At 46.3% G+C, this 18,356-nt stretch overlaps 2 protein-coding genes across 2 annotated transcripts; both read right to left on the bottom strand.

Annotated features, from left to right (window-relative positions):
* On the bottom strand, nt 1-11,216 carry CFAP251 (cilia and flagella associated protein 251). Its single transcript, XM_081339318.1, has 21 exons — nt 11,027-11,216; nt 9,897-10,436; nt 9,585-9,725; nt 9,372-9,481; nt 8,889-8,997; nt 8,649-8,729; nt 7,931-8,011; nt 7,416-7,460; nt 6,621-6,832; nt 5,837-6,028; nt 5,425-5,672; nt 4,494-4,645; nt 4,122-4,295; nt 3,536-3,720; nt 3,294-3,408; nt 3,038-3,201; nt 2,705-2,795; nt 2,091-2,234; nt 1,429-1,657; nt 1,230-1,331; nt 1-311 (listed from the first exon to the last, which is right to left on the bottom strand). The coding sequence occupies exons 1-21, from the start codon at nt 11,084-11,086 to the stop codon at nt 145-147; spliced, it is 3,342 nt and encodes a 1,113-aa protein (XP_081195444.1). The 5' UTR covers nt 11,087-11,216; the 3' UTR covers nt 1-144.
* Nucleotides 11,217-13,707: 2,491 nt separating this feature from the next.
* On the bottom strand, nt 13,708-17,198 carry PSMD9 (proteasome 26S subunit, non-ATPase 9). Its single transcript, XM_081338909.1, has 6 exons — nt 17,019-17,198; nt 16,010-16,112; nt 15,379-15,566; nt 15,047-15,148; nt 14,800-14,888; nt 13,708-14,036 (listed from the first exon to the last, which is right to left on the bottom strand). Exons 1-6 carry the CDS (start codon nt 17,124-17,126, stop codon nt 14,009-14,011), a joined length of 618 nt encoding a protein of 205 aa, XP_081195035.1. The 5' UTR covers nt 17,127-17,198; the 3' UTR covers nt 13,708-14,008.
* Between the last annotated feature and the right edge of the window lie 1,158 nt (nt 17,199-18,356).

Raw genomic sequence — 18,356 nt, 5'->3', positions numbered from 1 at the left:
TTTAAAAAAAAACAAAAGGCCCCAAAATCTTTATTTTCCATCACATTGAAACTAATCGTTTCTGAACATTTCTTTTTCAAAAATAGTAAGTTGTAAATCTAGGGACAGAAGACGACCCAAGGCGAAAAAGACCGAGAGTGTAAATTACGAAGTCTTCACGGACAAGAAACTGCCATTCATAGCCTCGTCGGAGGTTTGCATCTCTGTCGCCACATCTGTCGGTTCTGGGACCGGTAAACCCAGGATGTCCTTCGTGAAGAAAGCTGCCGTCACTTCCTCAGGGATTTCTTCCTGAATTATGTCTTCTGCACCTGGGAAAGAGAATGGATGCTAGGACTTGGTGCAAGGAATCTACAAGATCCCTTTATCCACAAGCTACACTGAACTGATTTTTGCCCTTTAATTGCAATGCAGCTCTTTTCGCCTTCCTGTTGTTTTTTTTCCCCAGGATGGGAGACCACTAAGCGATCCCAGGGCTCTAGGCAAAGAATCCCAAAGAAAGCAGTAGCAAACCATTATTTAACAGTGCCAAGAAAATGGGATACTTTCATCAGAAACTGAGTCCATCTTTATTTTAACGGTGAAGAGATATTGCTTCTCATACCGGGTTTATCTCTGTAAGGGAGAAATAGCCTGTTTTTCTTGCTTTTGGCAGTAATTTAGATTTACCTCTTTGGGTTTCCCTCTAATCTGATCTCTGCTGTCCCTAGTTTCACCCTAAATATATTTAAAACCCAGAAGTCAAGACTGATGGGAATTGAATTATCCTCATACAAGTAGTTACAACGGACCTCCCCCAGAGTATTTACAACCCCGTTCCAAAGTACTGACGCCATCCCATCAGTCACACACGCATGGCAACCAGCATTTATACCCATTTTTGCAGCATCCCATGGTTGCATAACTACGTTTTGCAACATTTCTCCTGAAAACCGACATTTATTCTGATTTTCGGCAAAACCAGCCCATAAATTGGTCCTCTTTAAAGGCTGAGTTGTTTACTTTACAACTGCCATGTTCTCTTAATGACCATCGTGAAAAAAAAATCATAAAATCAAGTTGGTCATGTGGGTGACCCGCCTTACTTTTGTTACCATTTAGGACCCCTAATGGACAGGCTCAGATTATGGTTGTAAACTGAGGACTGTCTGCAGGGACGTGGAGTCAGCTCAGGCATGCACAAAGCGCAAAGGATCCCTTTTTTGCAAGAAGGGGTTGCAGTTCAGCACCTGTGGGATCATAGCTGCCGATCTCCACACGTCCCCCCTCGGGGTTGAAGCCCAGAAGGGTGGTGAGATATTCGGCCAACTCTTCTTCGGTGAAATGCTCTCCTGCTCGAGGAAAAAGAGAAAGCACACAGTCACCTAACCCCTGCAGAACCACGCATACCACCAGCTTTCAAAGGTTTTGCACGCTCAACGTTCGCACCTTTGTGTTGCAGCAACAATAGCAGGTCATCTCGGTTGATGGCGGCTTCGTGGTCCTCATTCTTGTAGCCCAACACATCGAAGGCCTGCTGGATTTCCCGCGAGGCCAGTCCAAAGGCAGGCCGATGGTTCACGTAGAGTTTGATGAAGTCCCCTAAATTAATATGGGTGACTTGCTTCCCAGTATCCAGAAACTCACTAAATTTGACTTCGTTCAGTATGTCTTCAATCTAAAAGGAGAAACAGGATCCCATCTCCATCAGATCTGAGAAAGCTTTCAAAACCTGGCCTAACCCTAACCCTATTTATATTTAGTGTATGTATCTCTTTTTGTATTGTTTTATTGCTTTTAACCAGTGCTTTTTTTTGTAAAAGAAAAAGGTGCCGGAACTCACACATGTCATACAACCCGGCTTGCCTACCCTACAAGGTTTCATCCCAAAAAGGTGCCGGAACTCCGTTCGGAGCGTTCTATGACTGCTTTTAACATTGTAAGCCAACCAAATTCACCTCCTGGTGAGATGGATGGCAAATACATTTAATCAGTTAATCAATCAATAAAACCAAGGACTGAGGAACAATGGTTGAGGAACTGTTTCGGAGGTCAAATGAGGTGTTTACCGACCCTCCCCACCCACCCCCTGCCCCTGAAAACCCGCTGACCTGATCCTCCGAAGGGTAAAACCCCATTGCACGCATCAGAAAGGGGACCCGCTCCAAGGGGATGTGCGTAGACACCTTCCTGGGTTCCATGGTGTCGATGCCCTGATGGACCAGCTGAATGTAGTAAAAATAGTCTTCCAGCTCCTGAACATGTACAAAGGATCTTGAGTGTGCAATAATAGCGTTCAATACAGGCCAGACCTTGACTTACGGCCACAATTGAGTCCAATCTTCCGTTGCTAAGTGAGACAGTTAAGTGACTTTTGCCTCATTTCACAACTTTTGTTGCTAAGCGAAACCCTGCAAGAGTTAAGTTAGGAACCCGGATGTTAAGCGAATCTGGCTTCCCCCTTTGACTTTGCTTGTCAGAAGGTCGCAAAAGGGGATCACGTGATCCCCGAAACACTGCAACGGTCATAAGTACTACAAACTACAAACAGTCACTAAACAAATGGTTTGTAAGTCAAGGACTCCCTGTCATAAAAGACTTGGCTTGGTGTCTGTCCCTATCAGCCTTTCCCCTCTCTGAAAGGGTTTTATTTTCTGAACCCCACTATTTTAGGGCTGGGGTGTGTTTCGTGGCATTACCTGAACCCCAAACTGAGCAGACTTACCTTGAAAAACGCACCATCTCTGCCGCCTTCCAACAGGTTGTAAAATGGGACCAGGTCTTTGCCACCCAGGAAAACAGCGGCATCCAGAGCACTGGAGAAGGAGACGGGGGTGGGGGTGGAGGGGGTCCCCTGATGAGAAGACCCTGTAGAGAGGCTCTTGGTTCCTCACCTGCCTCCCCTCTACCAGAAGGAAATAAAAATTCCCCACCTTGGAGGAACTGAACAAACCTATCCTCTGGCTTCATGTTTCTCAACCTTGAAGACGGGTGGACTTCGACTCCCAGAATTCCCCAATGTTGCTTTGCCCCCTTCCTCAAAGGAACCATCACTTACTCGAGATTCACGTCCCACTTCATCACCGTGGAGTCACTGCCCCCCGCCGTGAAGAGGTAGCGTCCGTTGTAGGAACAGGTGAGGTCGGCCACACCTGCAGGGTGGCAAATGAAAGCTGAAGACTTGTGTGGGTTCCCATCGACGGGCAAGATCTGCAGGCCAACCTAGAGAAGAAGATGGAGAGGAGAACCAGCTTCTCCCCAGCCTTGCCTGGAGGAATTCAAAAGGAAAGGTACCTTCACGTCAGCTCCACTACCTTATCTTTCGTGATGTAGGCCAGATACCGCTTCTGAGGATCCTGGTCCTCACCCAACGGAAGGATGGCAAACTTCTCAAGAGGAGAGCCATAGGTGGGTCCCAAAGCGGTCTTCCTAAAAGAAGCATGTCATGAAAAAGCCTAAGAGCCCAACCAGCTCATACCAAGAGCAGATCCTTCTCCCGTTGGCTCTGTTGCCTTTGAAGAAATCCACCCCCCGAGGCTTTTCCCCACCTAGCTACCTGCACAACTTGGTGGTCACATTATAAAGCTTCATTTTGTAGTGATTGTTGGCCATGAGGAAAAAGTACTCGGTTGTGATTGGGGGATACCAAGCAATATACTTGGGGACTGCGCTCTGCTCAATACGGTCTCGTCGGATTACCACCAACTCATCCTTGACGCTGTTCGCCAAGTCGTATTCCACCTGAAAAGCAAGTGAAAGTCAGCAATCACACCAACTAGTGCGAGACACAGCATAGCGAATTGCTGGCTCTGACTGTTGGTTAGGCAAGTGGACCACCATTGACCCAACTGAGTTGACCCATGCATTAAGCCAAGTGTTGGTCACTTGTACCATTCAACTCAAAAGGCTACCAAGTCTTCCTGTTGAGGTTGGGACTTTGCGGCCATAACTCGCTACAGATCCAGAAGCATCTTGATTCCGATCTTGTTCTCTGGATACCCACCTTCCTCCTTTGACTCCAGGCCAACCTGCTTTGTCCTGAATGAACAATGACCTAGGTTTGTTGGTCCTGAAACTTTTCCACAGGCAGTCTCTAATCGGGTGGCCCATTTTCACCAGATGTGCCCAGCCACTGGACTTACCAAGAGCCGGTCTTCTCCGAGACTTAAGAGCCGTGGCTCGCTACTATCTAGGTGCACCCCAAAAAGAAGGGTGCGAATCGGCTTGTAGTGGGAGTGGAGGGCAGCCAGGCGATCCCAGACTTTCTTTTCCTCTACTTCAACTTTTTTGTAAAGGTTCAACGACAAATGTTCATCCTAAAAGACAAGAGAAATCAACTAGGAAGGAAAACCACTATTGTGGAAGCTGACGTTCACATATTTTCAATCTGCCAATTTTGAGGAACGCTCTTCTGTGGAAAGCTGCAAGGAACAACGAGCTTACAGCCAGAACAAGGGGTGGCCCATAGGATACAGCAGCGGGATGGGTCAGGGAGGAAGGGGGTCACTACTCACGGCAGTGGCGAGATATTCAGAATTGTGGGAGAAGCTCATGGTGGTGATGGGTCCTTTTGAAAATTGGAAGGGTTCTGGATGGTCGTTTTCCAACGATATGGCATCAAGGATATGAAGACCCCCGTTCAGAAAACCGACAGCTAGCAAAGAACCTAAGATGCACATCAAAAAAGCAGTTGGTCCAAACTCTGGTTCTGGAGATTATTGAGACACTGTTTGTTCATAAGCTTGTCCTCCTAAATCAAATCCTTCTATGATATTTCTCCAAAGCGTCTCCTAACAACTTTAATTATTGGGGTCCACCCTTAGGGTGGTCTAGTAGACACCACCATTGCTGATCACTCATGGAGGAGAGACCCATGAAAGTGCTGTCCTGAGGTAGGAAACCATCAGAGATCAAAGCTACAGATGGGAAGCTTCTACATAAAGGTACCAAAACTCCCCGAAGGACCCTGTAGCATTTTAGCAGTCAACAGTAGCCAGATTTAGGCTGTAAGTGAGTTTTAAGCTTAAAAAAAAATCTACCTATCAATCTTGCAATTATGATCGGAGGCTAACGTTACCAGCAATGGGTAGTTACAGATTATCTGGGTCAGTGATGGCCGTTCTTGACTGTAAGAAATAACCAACTAGGCAAGAGTTGGAAGAAAAATCAATGCAACCACAGTCTTTGCAGTGGCCCACAGAAAGCCTTCTGATAGGACAAGCAAACCATTCAAACACAACCCCTGATGCGATTTGGAAGACCCACAAAGTCGCTGTATAGTCTGATAATGGCTTTCTGCAGCTTTCTGAGGCCAGCTCAACCAGACCCAGCAAATAATGCTTTAGACAAGTATTGTGATTGTTTAGGATTCTCTTCCTCATACAGATAATTGAGCCCGGGGGAGAGGAGCTACTTCCAACTATCCAAAAATATGAGGAGGACTACCGTCGTGATTATAACAGAGGCTGCTAATGCTTCTGCCCTTAAAAATCCGGCTGACGAGGTATTTGTTAAGGAGGTAGCTCCAGATTTTCAGAAGGCCACAGTAGCTGCCCTTGGCCAGGAGAGGTTTGCAGGGGTGGCAGGCGATGGTGTGGACAGCGTCCTTTGGTTCCTCCAAGCACTTGGTGACTTGAGTTCCCTCCGTCTTGACGTGAATCACCACGGCATCCACAGTCGCAAGGATGAAATTCCTGCCTCGGGGAGCAAAAGGTTGCAAACTCAAAGAAAACTCCATCCTTTCCCCCCAAATCTGCCCAGCTTGCAGAAGGCCCTCCATTCATTCAACCCCCATCATGGCCAACAGAATGAAACAAAAACAAAAACCCAGCTCTACAGGCCACCAAGATCCGCTCACCTAACAATGAAGGGTTTGCCAGATAAAGTGCACGACTCGGGGTACTTGGTGACGTCTTCAGGGGAGGCGGGTTTCTTGGAGAAGGAGAAAGACTGGATGGGTCCCAGTTTAAACTGGCTGTACCAGTGCACCAGCTGCAGGTCCCCGTCATAGAATTTAATGTGGCCTCTGATGTCACAAGTGACGAATAGCCTGGGAAGAAGCATTAGCGGTAGAGATCAAAGGATAGATAGATAGATACAGATAGATAGATAGATAGATAGATAGATAGATAGATAGATAGATAGATAGATAGATAGATAGACAGACAGACAGACAGACAGACAGACAGATGACCTTTATTGTCATTTTTTACTGTGGGCACAATGGCACACATTCAAAATGAAATTTAGTTGCTTGCTCTCAAAAGTGTACACATACATAACGTACTATATACAACTTATGTAAAGCCAGGTGTTTTTTTTTCCTTTCCAGCCCACCAGGTTCTCGAGGTGGGCTTCCCTTAAAGAAGTGCCTGTTTGGAGGCTGGAATTTGAAAATAAAATAAAAATTCAGTTTTGTGAATTGCATTGAGCAGGGTTTTTACTGGAAAAGCTGCAGCAAAACACACATGGGTCCAAAGTGGGGTGTTCAGCTTAGCGGCATCACCCTCTGCTGGCCAAAACTGGAAGTTCTTCCTCAACAGGCTTTTAATTGTAGGATCTTTTTTTCTCTGGTTACAAGTATCCCCGATTTACGACTATAATTAAGCCTGCAATTTCAGCATGAGTCTAGACCCGCTTACTCATCCATGATGGCCAGGACGGTGATGGCGTCCTTTTGTAGGTGCACCAGCTTGATGGCTTTCATGTTGTACAGTCGGTCACACGTAGCTTGCAAGGGTGTGCAAACGGTGTCCCAGATCACCAGCTTCCCCTCCGAGGTGCAGGTCAACGCTTGGGAAGAGCGGAAATGGAAACGGGATTGGCTGAAGAGTCCCACCGCCTTGTTGAAAGTCTTCAGGAGACCACCAATTCAGTTTGGGAAGAGAAGAACAGGAATCAGGGCCCAAAACATTTAAAACCGCCGTCTGCAACTTCTATCAGATTTATTCCATTCCTAGCCTTCTATTCATGCTGGCATAGGCAACACTTCATATTCCCCCAACCCATGCCCCCAGTAACATCCCTGTGAGGCAGATGAGGTTCACAAAGGTTGCCTGGCCAAAAATCACCAAGAGCTGGGGAGAGTGGAGAAGCTGGGAGCCCGTTTTGAGTCCACCACTGTGACAACTCCATCTCACTGGCCTCCTACGTATTTAATCTCTTAACTGTCAGAAGCAATTCTCAATTGGTGTCCAGTGGACACCTGTCAAATATTTTCGTTTTCTGATTTAGGGGGGGGTTTACCTTTCAGGAAATCTAAGTTGGAAACCAGCCTGCGGAATCATCTTAATGAAGAAGGTGGTCTTGGCTTCCAGGGGTCTTTAAACCTCCCTTTACACATTTGCTCCCCTCACCAAGAGATCCTGCAAAGATCCTGCCCATTATAAGCATTTCAGAGTCTCCAGTTTTTGTTTTTGTTTTGGACACTGACTTACTTTGTCTGTCAAGAGAGGAGCGTGGTAGAGCAGATTGCTGTCCTCCTAGGAGAAATAGAAAGAAGAGAGGGTCAAGTCTTTCAATCAAGGGTGTCCCAACTTGGCAACTTTTAAGACTTGTGGACTTCAACTCCCTGAATTCCCCATGCTGGGTGGGGAATTCTGGGAGTTGCAGTCCACAAGTCGTAAGGTTGCCAAGGTTGCGAACCACTGCTCTAAAGGTTTACTCCACATCTGAGAAGCCACCTCCTGCTGCTCCTATGTGGAAGACACAGAAACATCCTTCTAAGACCCCATCCTTCAAAGCCTACTTGATACATTTGAACCAGACCATCAAGAACCTCTAACTGTAGACCCTGCTCGCTGGGAATTTTAGGAGGTGTCGTTCCCTTCTCCCCTCCCCGCCCCCCCATCCTCCCTAGAGGACGCAAGTTTTAAGTAGGTAGGTTCTTGAAATCCCCTCGTGTTAAAGTCAGACTCTCAAAGAGAACAAGGTTGTGGGGTGTCTCACTTACTTCCCACAAGTAGAAGATAACTTGGCTTTCGCTGTTGCTCACCAGCTCCTTCGGAGTTTGGAGACTGAACTCAATGTAATTCTGGAAGAAAGACGTGATGGGTCCTGAGCATCCCCATCAAAGCTGCATTTCATACCTGAACACCAGGCACGGCTCGGTTTTGCTTCCCGAGTCTTTAGCAATTCCGGCTGAAGGTAAAACTTGGCGGCACCAAACCGTGGCTTTACCCAGCAGGGCAAAAAAAATGGCTTTTAGGCTCTTCATTGCTGCAACCAGTTATTCTTATTTTGCTTTTTAATTCCTGCCAGAATAAAGCTGGAAAAAGCTTAGGAGGAGGTCAGAGAACTAGTGGGAGGCTGTTCTTCTCCCCTGCCAATATCTCGTGGGTCATCTAGAAGATGCACTGAGTCAGGTCCATAAATGTAGCATTTTACCATTGGTGGTAGTTTATGCCATGTATCCCTGAACATTTGGGAAGAGAAAACTGTGGCTGTGTTGGAATTTCGGAAGGAGAAAAAAAAATTACGCATCTTTGCTGAGCATGAAGCAAATGCTGATGTGTGAAAGGATATTTTAGAGCAAAACCTCCAGCTATTCATGAATAGCTTTTCCTCCTCCCCCTGCCCCAGAAACTTGTAATTTATGCCCTGCAGAGCTCTTTTGCCAAGTTTTCACAGGGGATAAAAACAAACCACAATAATCGCTGCGTCTCTCTGACCTGGAATCCAAACTGAGGCAGGATTTCCACACTGCAGACCGGCTTGGTGTCCAGCGTGGTCCACTTCCAAACTGAAACTTTCTGAGATGAGGAAAAGGGCGGATGGCCGGTGGGTGGGCAGGAGAACACTTCTAAACTAGAAGGAGGTCGGTGTTCCTACCCACAGGTCACGAGCTAGGCCTTGCCTGGCAACTGCTCTCCCTCCAAGTTTAAGAAATTCAAGGAAGGGCTTCCTTTTACCTGCACCTCTTCGGCTCCAATGGTAGCCAGGAACTTGGAGTCGTGAGAAAGGGTGATGGCGCCGACTCCTCCATTGGGGTGACTGTCGAAGATGGTGTGGACTGGAATCCTGAAGAACAAGATGTCTGCAGCTGTTTGGGGACCTGTGGCTGAGTGGATTTTGTGGGTGGCAACCTTAAGACTTGTGGACTGCAACTCCCAGAATTCCCCAGCAAGCATGAGGAATTCTGGGAGCTGAAGTCCGAAAGTCTTAAAGTTGCCAAGTTTGGAGACCCCTGTTCTACAGCAAGGAATAAGGTTTCCTTCTCAGCTGGGCAACTGATTGGGAAAAAGTCTTTCCAAATTCCTGCTCTCATGGTCACTGCATTTGACCAACATTTTGTTGGGTGCTTCAAGGAGACAACTCAACTCAGAAGATCAAGAGATACCCTGACTTGCTATCAAGCACAGGGGAAGCTCATCCTGCCGCCGCCAGAACCTTACGCAGAGTAGCTGTCCCAGATGATCACCAGGCTGTCAGGACCTCGATCAGCCGTGGCAATCCACCGCCGGTCGTCGCTGACACAGACGCAGGAGATGCAACTGGAATGTCCCTAAGAAACACGGGAGTCTCAGGGGAAGCAGACCTCCTTGTGAGGAGGTCTGCTGTTTCCCATAAGAAAGAGGATTCCTGAGGCTGAGAGAACTCAGTCTTACCTGCAGGAGATACTGTTGATTCTTCAAGATGTCATGGACCACGGCAGTGTGAGCAGAGACGTACAACAGCACCCGTTGATCTTCATCCAGAAGGTTGAAAACAGGCAGTTGGTTGTTGTAGCCAAAGACCCACGACAAGCTCTGGAAGAATTGTCCAAGTCAGATTATTTCCCCAAGACATCCCTAAGGATCATCCAGACTAGCCCAATCAGAAGGCCCACCCAACTAAGAATCGCAAGAGGGGTTGTACAGGAATCCAGATGTTGGAAGGCATCAACTGCCATCTGTTCGCTGTCCTTCACCCGGACTCACCAGAGGGTGATCGGAGAGCGGCTGAGTCTTCTCCTCAAACAGCATCCCTGGGAAGGCCGATAACACAATTGAATCTTCCTCCTGGAACGGAGTCGCACTGCTGGCGCTGGTTTGGGTCCTGGACGTCTCACTCTCTTTTTGGGAGGTCCCCATTCCTGTCTCTAGACTGGCCACTTCACTATCGCTTGGTGGTTCTTGGCTTCTGAGGGACATCTTGGACTTCTCACTCTCCAAGGCAGTTGTTGAACCCGCCCTGCTGGTGGACCTTCTTTTTGAGGGCACCGGTTCTAGGGAGATGCTTTTAGCCGGTTCCTGCTCCACAAGCCCGGGACCACCTTCTTCTGTTCTGGCCGCTGAGAGTTTTTCAGTGCTCGTTGGACCTCCTTCATCATCCCTGGCACCAGGGCTCTTCCCATCCTCTCTGCCAGCTTCAAAGAGATTGTCTTCTACCAGAAACTCTGAAGTTGGGGAGGTTTCTTCTGACTGCATCTGCTCTTTGAGCTCTTCATCTTCAGGCGTTGGGGTCCTGATTTCATGTCCCTAAATAGCAAAATAGAATTTGTGGCCCAGGCTGGAAGTTGCATCCTTGCTGTTTTGCCTGATTTTCAGTCTTTACCCAGATTATTCCATTCTGTGCTTCCAAATATACAGAATTCAGAGGCCTTTTGGGGGATGACTGGGACATTCCCAGCCTTGCTATGCAACAGGATGAGCTGACTGCATCCAGGGACAAATTCTTACAAACATTAATTTACTAATGTGATTTTAATTCATAAGAACTGATCTTTAAATAATTAAATTAACAGTATTATTTACTAATATTCTCAAAATTTCAATGGGTCTGGGTTAGGGTTAGCCATGCTGGCTGGGGAATTCTGGGAGTTGAAGTTGCCCATCTTCAAGTGGCCAAGCCTGAGAAACAGGGTTTTAAGGAGACGCCAGTCAATGGCAAGAGAAGTTGGGGTGGGGGGTTGATGATAGGGTCAATATTGTCCACTTGCAGCATCTTTTGCCACTGACCATAGTCACTGGAACTCCTCGAATCAGTATTTCTCAACGTTAAGCCACTTGAAAATGGTTGGACTTCAACTCCCAGAATTCCCAGCTCCCTAGTCTGGCTTCCGACTTACACTTGAAGGTACTACAATCAGAGGACCGATTTTCGGCAAAGAAATGTGACTTTCCACCATAGGGAGGCCAGCTTCTTGGTCCCCTGGGCCGAATGCATCGGTCTCCTCAGGTTCTGCATTTTCCAGGAGCTCCTTTGAGGTCTTCGTTGGATAATCCCACCGGGGGCTGTTCTTCTTCTCTTCCTCGTCTTCCTCCATCGTCTCCTGCAAATATTTGTGGAGTTGAGAGAAAGTTGGAATGGCGCTAGTTGGATAATGACGGTTCCCTTCCCCAAAGGTTTGGGATCATTCCAAAGTGAGGGGAAATAGCCACGTTTGGGCTGAGAAACGTCTCCAGAGTGCCCACAAAGGACCTCTGGGTTTCATCTTGAGGTTGGGCAGAGTCTATGCCAGTTTCCAGGCATTCTAGAAAGTTCTGCCAAATGGCATTACTAGCTTCCTCATCTTCAAGGAATTGCCAGAGGGAGCACAATTGCCCAGACCAGGTTTCCTCGCCAGCTGACCACCTCAGATCCTGGCTTCCTCATGTAGAATAACAGAACAACAGAAAAAGAGTTGGAAGGGACCTTGGAGGTCTTCTAGTCCAACCCCCCAGCACAACAGGAAACCCTATACCATTGTCTTCTTAAAATCCTCCAGTGAGGCGCACCCACCATGCTTGAGGGTTTAAGTCCAACCTCAACAATTAACCAGGAGGTTAAGCCATGATGTGTCCATTACAGCTTCCTTCAACCACAATTCAGAAGTGGGTCACCATGACCTTCCTCCAGGATTTTCAGATTTCCACTCCCACCTGTACCCCTTCCATCTCCTAGTGGCCTCCTTTTCAAGGTTGGACCAGCTCTGGTCTTCCTTAGCCACAATTAAACGAGCCAAGGTCTACTTTCACTCCGCCAAAACAAGACCAACAAAATTGCCCAACCAACAGAAACCTTTTTTTTTTTGAGGAAAGTCTCTGCACAAATTTTAACCCAGATATTCCACCTCAATCATTGCATTCATCCTCCCCCTGTCCCCCCCCCAGACAACACCAACTATAGTTTCCATTTTTTCTTCCTTTTCTGGATTCCACAATGATTTAAATCTTCCCGAGGTTCAGCGTTGTTGATTTTTCCCCCTTTCCCAAAAAGCCTGTCCCCCACCTGCCCGCCGTCTCAACTCACCTGCCAGCTCCAACTCCAGCAGCGACTGTTTGCATCCCATTCCGGTTGCCACAGCAACCACCAGGGCCTGCAAACAACTCCAGGCTGAGTTGCACGCTTGGCAAGCGGTGCAAAGCTTTGCTTCCCTCAACTTCCAAGGATTCAAAACCGGGTAGGCAGGCTAGCACAATTTCCTTTCTTGTCTAACCAGACACCCCTTTTCTGCCCCCCCCCAAAAAAAACCCTCTAAACCAGGTGCGGGGTTGCTTTTGCTGTCTGTTAGATTTCTTCCAGGCTGTTTGATTTAATGTTTTTAGCACTTTTTAAAGGTTTTCTCTACCTACCACCCGGAGCCCACCGGAGTTGGGCAGCCAATGCATTTCAGGAAATAAATAAAAATAATCCATCTTGCAACTGAGAAAGGGCGCTTTGAGGTTTTTGCAAAACTGTGTTGGAGGATGGTGGAGCCGACTGCTTTGGGTGAAAGAAAAAAAAAAGACTCTGGCTGGCTTTCTTTCTATTTGGAAACCACTCTATTTTTTATTTTTTTTGCTTGAATGGAACGAAATGAAATGAAATGCTGATCTTGGGTTTTGAGGATGACAGAAGTACTGTTTGTTATAATTTATTCTAGTTCGAAACGGTATTGATTCTTAGGTTTTCATTTGTACCAAACAGGCTATTTGTCTGTAGGTTTTTCCCCTTGTTTTTTTTCCTGCGCTCCCAATTTCGCTTTTTCCGTACCACTTTTCTTTGCCTTCTGTATGCTATACTTTTCTGAAATTTAATAAGGTTTTATATAAAATGAGTCGGATGAACAGGGGGGGAAACACCTTCTGATTTCCCAAAATTCCCAGCTTGACTGTGGGACACAGGATTCCTGCTGGGTCTCCAGCACTTCAAAAGAGTTTTTAAAAAACAAGGAAAGGGTCCCGTTGATAAAAGTTGAGCTGATCTTTCAATCTGTGGTCAGGAAAAGGCTGCAGCGATGAGGAGTTTCTCTCTGTTTTCCTGATTCTGGGGCCACGTCCTAGAGATCAATTATAGACCAGCCACACAAATCAGGATCTTGGCTGGAGAAAAATCAAGCTGGTCTCTTCACAAGCCAGAGGAAAAGAGCTGAATTGCATTGCTTTTTTCCTCTTCCCTCACCAACACTTTTTCCTTTTGTGCCTGACCTACAGTATTAGGCAGCTACCGTTTAGTACATACGCTAGAATAATGTTCTGTAGGAGTATTGGAATAATAAAGGCCGATTCTCATCTCTCGTATTAAAAAGCATTTGAAACGGCTAAGTTGTTTCAAGGTTTGGGAGGAAAAAAAATCAGGCTGCAAATCCAGAACACTTGGTTGCAGGTCTTGATTTTATAGTATTTATTTTCAAGCTTGTGTTGCTAATAACTGCACTGATTGCCTTCAAAAAAAAAGACTCAGGATGACTTTTATCCTAAGTGACAATACAAAACACATCAGGCAAGGTTTTAGCGCATTTCACAGAAACGATCAAGAACGAAAAAGAGAAGAACAATAACACCAGGAGAGCGGCATAAATCTTTATTGTCCAGTTCCTGGACCAAACAGGGAAGAATCCAAAGGAAGACCACAAAACTAAGTTGTTCAATTCCACAATGAACTGAGCAACTTGTCCTTACACCCAAGATAAAACGTACTGAATACCTTTTGGGAATCAGGGGGGAAAAAATTCAAATGGCATCTGCAGGAAACACAGTAAAAGCCCCAGATTCCAAATTCACTCTAGCCATTGCAGCTTCTTCGGAGAGATGCTAGCATCAAAATGACACGTCACCAAAAAAACCACGAGTTGAATCATCACTCGAAGTCATCTTTGCAAAGGAACAATATTGCAGCTGGAGATCGGGAGGAAAAAGGAAGAGAAAAAGCAAATTAAACCTTCAGCAAATACCAGATAGTACTAGCACCGCGACTTTTGATCCTCAGAGAAGCAAGAGAATTTACACAAATACAGACAGAGGAAGGCACAATTCTATGTCTGTTTTTCGATCATTAGAACTTTAAATACATCAAATATGCGCAAAGTTTGGCAATACCTAGAAAAAAAGAATGGTTGGTGAAGATGATGGAACTTGCAGATGGCTAAATTAACTTCTTTGATAAAAGGAAAAAAACAGTTATCTACATTTATGGTTGGCTGGAAACTCCTACAGACTTTTTGATGAAATAGAAAAAAATGCACTTATGATTTGTAGTTTTGGGGGATACATTAAATAGATGGATTAATTAAATGGATAATAGAAAAAGAACGGGCTTTCTTTTGTCATCAAAGTAAGAAATTATTTTGTAATTGTACTTATATTTGCTGCAAAGAAAATCGGAAGCTTCTTTTATTTTTTATTCTTTGTATCTTTTTGCCTTTTTTCTTTCTCCTTTTCTCTCTTTTCTGCCTTTACTGTTGTGTTACTTTTATTCTCTTGGTAAAACTTTGAATAAAAAGTTGGAGACCGAAGAGAGCTAAGGATACGACAGGCTGGCTACTGTTTCTCGTGAGCATTTCATTCCCGGAACTTCGGTCACTGAAGCATCTTTTCCTGAACTGTTTGGAAAGGAGCAAAGAGTTGTGTGGGGGGGAGCTTAAAGTTTGGGAATACTTACCCCAGAAGTCCTTTCCCACTCCAGCGCTTTGGGGTCAGCCCCAGGTGGATTTTTTCCCCTCCTCGAATCACAGTCACCCTTAAGGGTCTCTGGGGGAGAGAAAAAAACAAAAAAAAATCAAAAGATTTCTCCCATTCAGTTTGGTTTATGTAGCTAAGGGGGGGGGGCAGAAGAGCTACAATGTGAACTGTCCAGAAAAGCCCCTCCCAAACTCTTTCCAGACCCGCAAAGAAAGCAAGCCGCTCACATCCTCACTGTGCTGAACCACGGTTGCGATGTTCTGCAACGATTGGAAATTCTGGCTGTTAACCGAGCCAAACTCGGCGATCTCGTCGCCCGCTTGTAAACCCTGCGGAAAGAAACAGAAACGATCCCTTTGTCTCTTGCAGAGTTGAGCCAATTGCTCTTTTTGAGACCAGCCCACCTTGTGAGGCTTGGGTTACGTTGATAAAAGGAGGCGGCAGAGAAAAGTCTAACTCCTTACCGAAAGGCAGGGCGTAACAATTCAGAATAAAGAAACAGAGGAAATAAGGGAAGCGGCCACCCACTGGGCTCCAGAGCAAGAGAGCCGGTACTTGCCGCGAAGCTGGCTGGGGACCCGGGACTGACGGCGTTCACTTGGGCGAAGGGCTGGGGCAAGGCCTGGGCTTGGGCTTCGGCACGAGCCTCGGCCTCATCCTGGTCACGCTTCTCTTTCTCCCGGGCATGCAGCTGATGCAGGCCCTCTTCCACCTGCTTCATCAGGGCTTGGTGGTCGTTCTGTAGACCTGAAAGCAAAAGCCAAAATCATCCACCGCCTAAAACAAGGGCAAAAGTGGGTCGCTGGCAGCTACCGAGAGAATTCCGGATAAGCCACAGTCATTTGGGTCAGAAAAGACTTGGCTTGTCGTGAAGCCGGCTGGGAAGGTCGCAAATGGAGGGGGGAGGAGGGTAATGTGACCCTGGAATGCCACAAATCATCGCCAACACTTGCTGGTTGTCAAACGCCCAAATTCTGATCACGTGACTGTGGTGAAGCTGCAGTGGTTGTAAGTACGAGGACCAATCTTAAGCCACCTTTTTTTTCAGAGTTGCTAAAGAAATGAATTTAAGTCGAGGATTTCCTGCACGCAAATGAAGCCAATGGATGTATGCAGAATGCATTAAATGAGTGTTTAAATAAGGAGACAGGGCTTTAAAGCTGCTGCAAATTAAGGACTTGGCTGCTTACAGATGATGTTGTGTCTCGCGGTCCGGACTTGGTAGACGTCCACATCTGCCCGAGGGTAGCCGTCAGCGTCTACAAGTGGCTCGCTCATTCCAACCCCTTTTTGCTGCAAATAAGAAAATCAGTGTGTCCCTTTTCAGATTTTTTTTTGCGCAAATTACATATGAATTCACTGCCTTATGGGAAGCCCTCATCTGTTCCACGCTGGTTACCCAAACAAACCAAACTTGGCTGGGATGGTAAAAGATGCCATGCTGCAAATTACAGTTAACAAATCCCGTAGGTTCAATGAGCACCAACAAACCACTTATATTTTGGCTAGATAGATCAACTTAGACATAACGGGTATGGTGCTACAGCTTGAAATCTCCCTTTAGGCTCAGAAGGTCTGAAAATTGGACAGAAACCTATTTCAAAAACTCCCGTCAACATTTTAAACCACAGAAGGCTGGAGAGAGCAGCTTCAAAAAAAAAATATAAATAAAATTAAAAAGGCTTTTGCAATGACTCAGCGCTGAAAAGGAGTCCTATGCACTTCCTGCGTTTCTTAGCGAAATGTTTCACTTTTTCTCATCCAGAGGACCCTCCTCCTCCTCCTCCTGTATGCGCCCCCCTCTCCCCATTTTGCTTCTGGTGCAGAAGCTCAGATCCAACCCTTTTAATGCCAGGATCCTTGCTTGTTTTGTATCCCTGCCATGTTTAGGCCAGTCTTTCTCAACCTTGACAGCTTGAAGACGGGTGGACTTCAACTCCCAGAATCCCAAGCTTCCTGGCCTGGCTTCCTACTTAACACTTCAGGGCACCCCTGGGGAATTCTGGGCGTTGAAGCCCACCCTGGTTTTAAGCACTTACTTGCAAAGCAAAGGAGCCTGCAAAGCAGTGCATTTAATGCAATGCAAATATCTGCCTTTGCAGCCCTCACCGCCCAGGCTGGAAAGGACCCCCTGCAAAAAAGGATGATGGGAGCTGTAGTCCTTTAAGGCCCCCCAGCTCAGCCTGTCCTGCCACTCACATCCTGCAGGACTTCATAATAGGCCTTGATCTGGGCCTCAATCTCGTCCTTCTTCTTCAGCAGCTGCTGCAGGTCGCTGGCCGTCACCGGCGGCTCCTGCGGAGACATTTTCCGAGCAAAAGACGCCACAAACGCTCCAAGCTGGGAGGCCCGCAGCGCAAACTACGGGTCGCGACGGGAGGCAAAAGAGGGCGGACTGAGAAGTTCGTAACCAGGAGGAGGGGCGAAGCGAGGGGGCGTGGCCGGTCGGGCCTCCGTCATTTAAAGGGAGCAAAGCTGGTTGAGTTGGCTTTGCGCGTGTCAATCGGCCGCTTCTTGGTTGTTTGTTTTTCCCCTTTCCTGAATAGAAATAAAGGCTAATAGAATAAAAATGCAGGGAAATGCCAGGATATTTTTATTGATTGTTTTATTTATTTATTCAATATTGTCAAGTGAATTTCAACTGTTCAATTTCTGTCTTAAATATCACTCACTCACTCACTCCGCATTCTCTCTCTCACACACACACATTATCTATCTATCTATCATCTATCTATCTGTCTATCTGTCTGTCTGTCTGTCTGTCTGTCTATCTATCTATCTATCTATCATCTATCTATCTATCTATCTATCTATCTATCTATCTATCCATCTACCCACCTAATGTAATTTAGTTTGGCAATTTATAGCAATTTTTATTTTTTAAAAATAAGGATTGCTACTATTTTTATTTTCTTTTCCTCTTTCCAAGCTCTGGTTCGTGCACCCCTTATACTACAGGAAGCCATATGTCAGGGGCTTCACCCACCCCCCTCCGCCCCTCTGTCCGTGCAGCCACAAGCTAAGTGTCCAGTTCCCAGCAATCACGGATTTCTTTCTGAACCGAGACATTTTCCCGTATTTTTAGCCAAGGTTTTTAGGGAAAGGCACCATTATTGGGTTGGTCTCCGAATAGCAGATGGAGAAAGGCGGTTCCTGAGAGTTAACATAATTACTTCCTGGAGAAATATTTGTAGTAATGAACCTAACCTTGATTTATGTTTAATTTCGAAACCAGTTGTGATAGGTTCGCTTGTAAATAACATTCTGCCATAAATATATCCGTACTTATCATACTATTTTCCTTGGGAGGCCCAGAAAAGAAGAAAGAAGTAGGGGACCAGGAATTTTCTACCAATACCGTGCATCATCACCACCTTCTTCTCCTTCGTCATCCTCCTCCTCTTTCTTCTTCTTTCTTCTCCTCCTCCTCCTCCTCTTCCTCTTTTGCTTTCTCTTAAAGATGGCTGGCTGGGGAATTCAGGGACGTGAAGTCCACATATATTCAAGTTGCCAAGACTGAGAAAGACTGCCATGGGG

Source organism: Vipera berus, assembly GCF_964194415.1.
Source record: "Vipera berus genome assembly, chromosome: 14".
In the NCBI taxonomy this organism is placed as follows: Eukaryota; Metazoa; Chordata; class Lepidosauria; order Squamata; family Viperidae; genus Vipera; species Vipera berus.
Note: the sequence above shows the minus strand (reverse complement) of the source record. Positions and strands in the feature narration are given on the sequence as shown.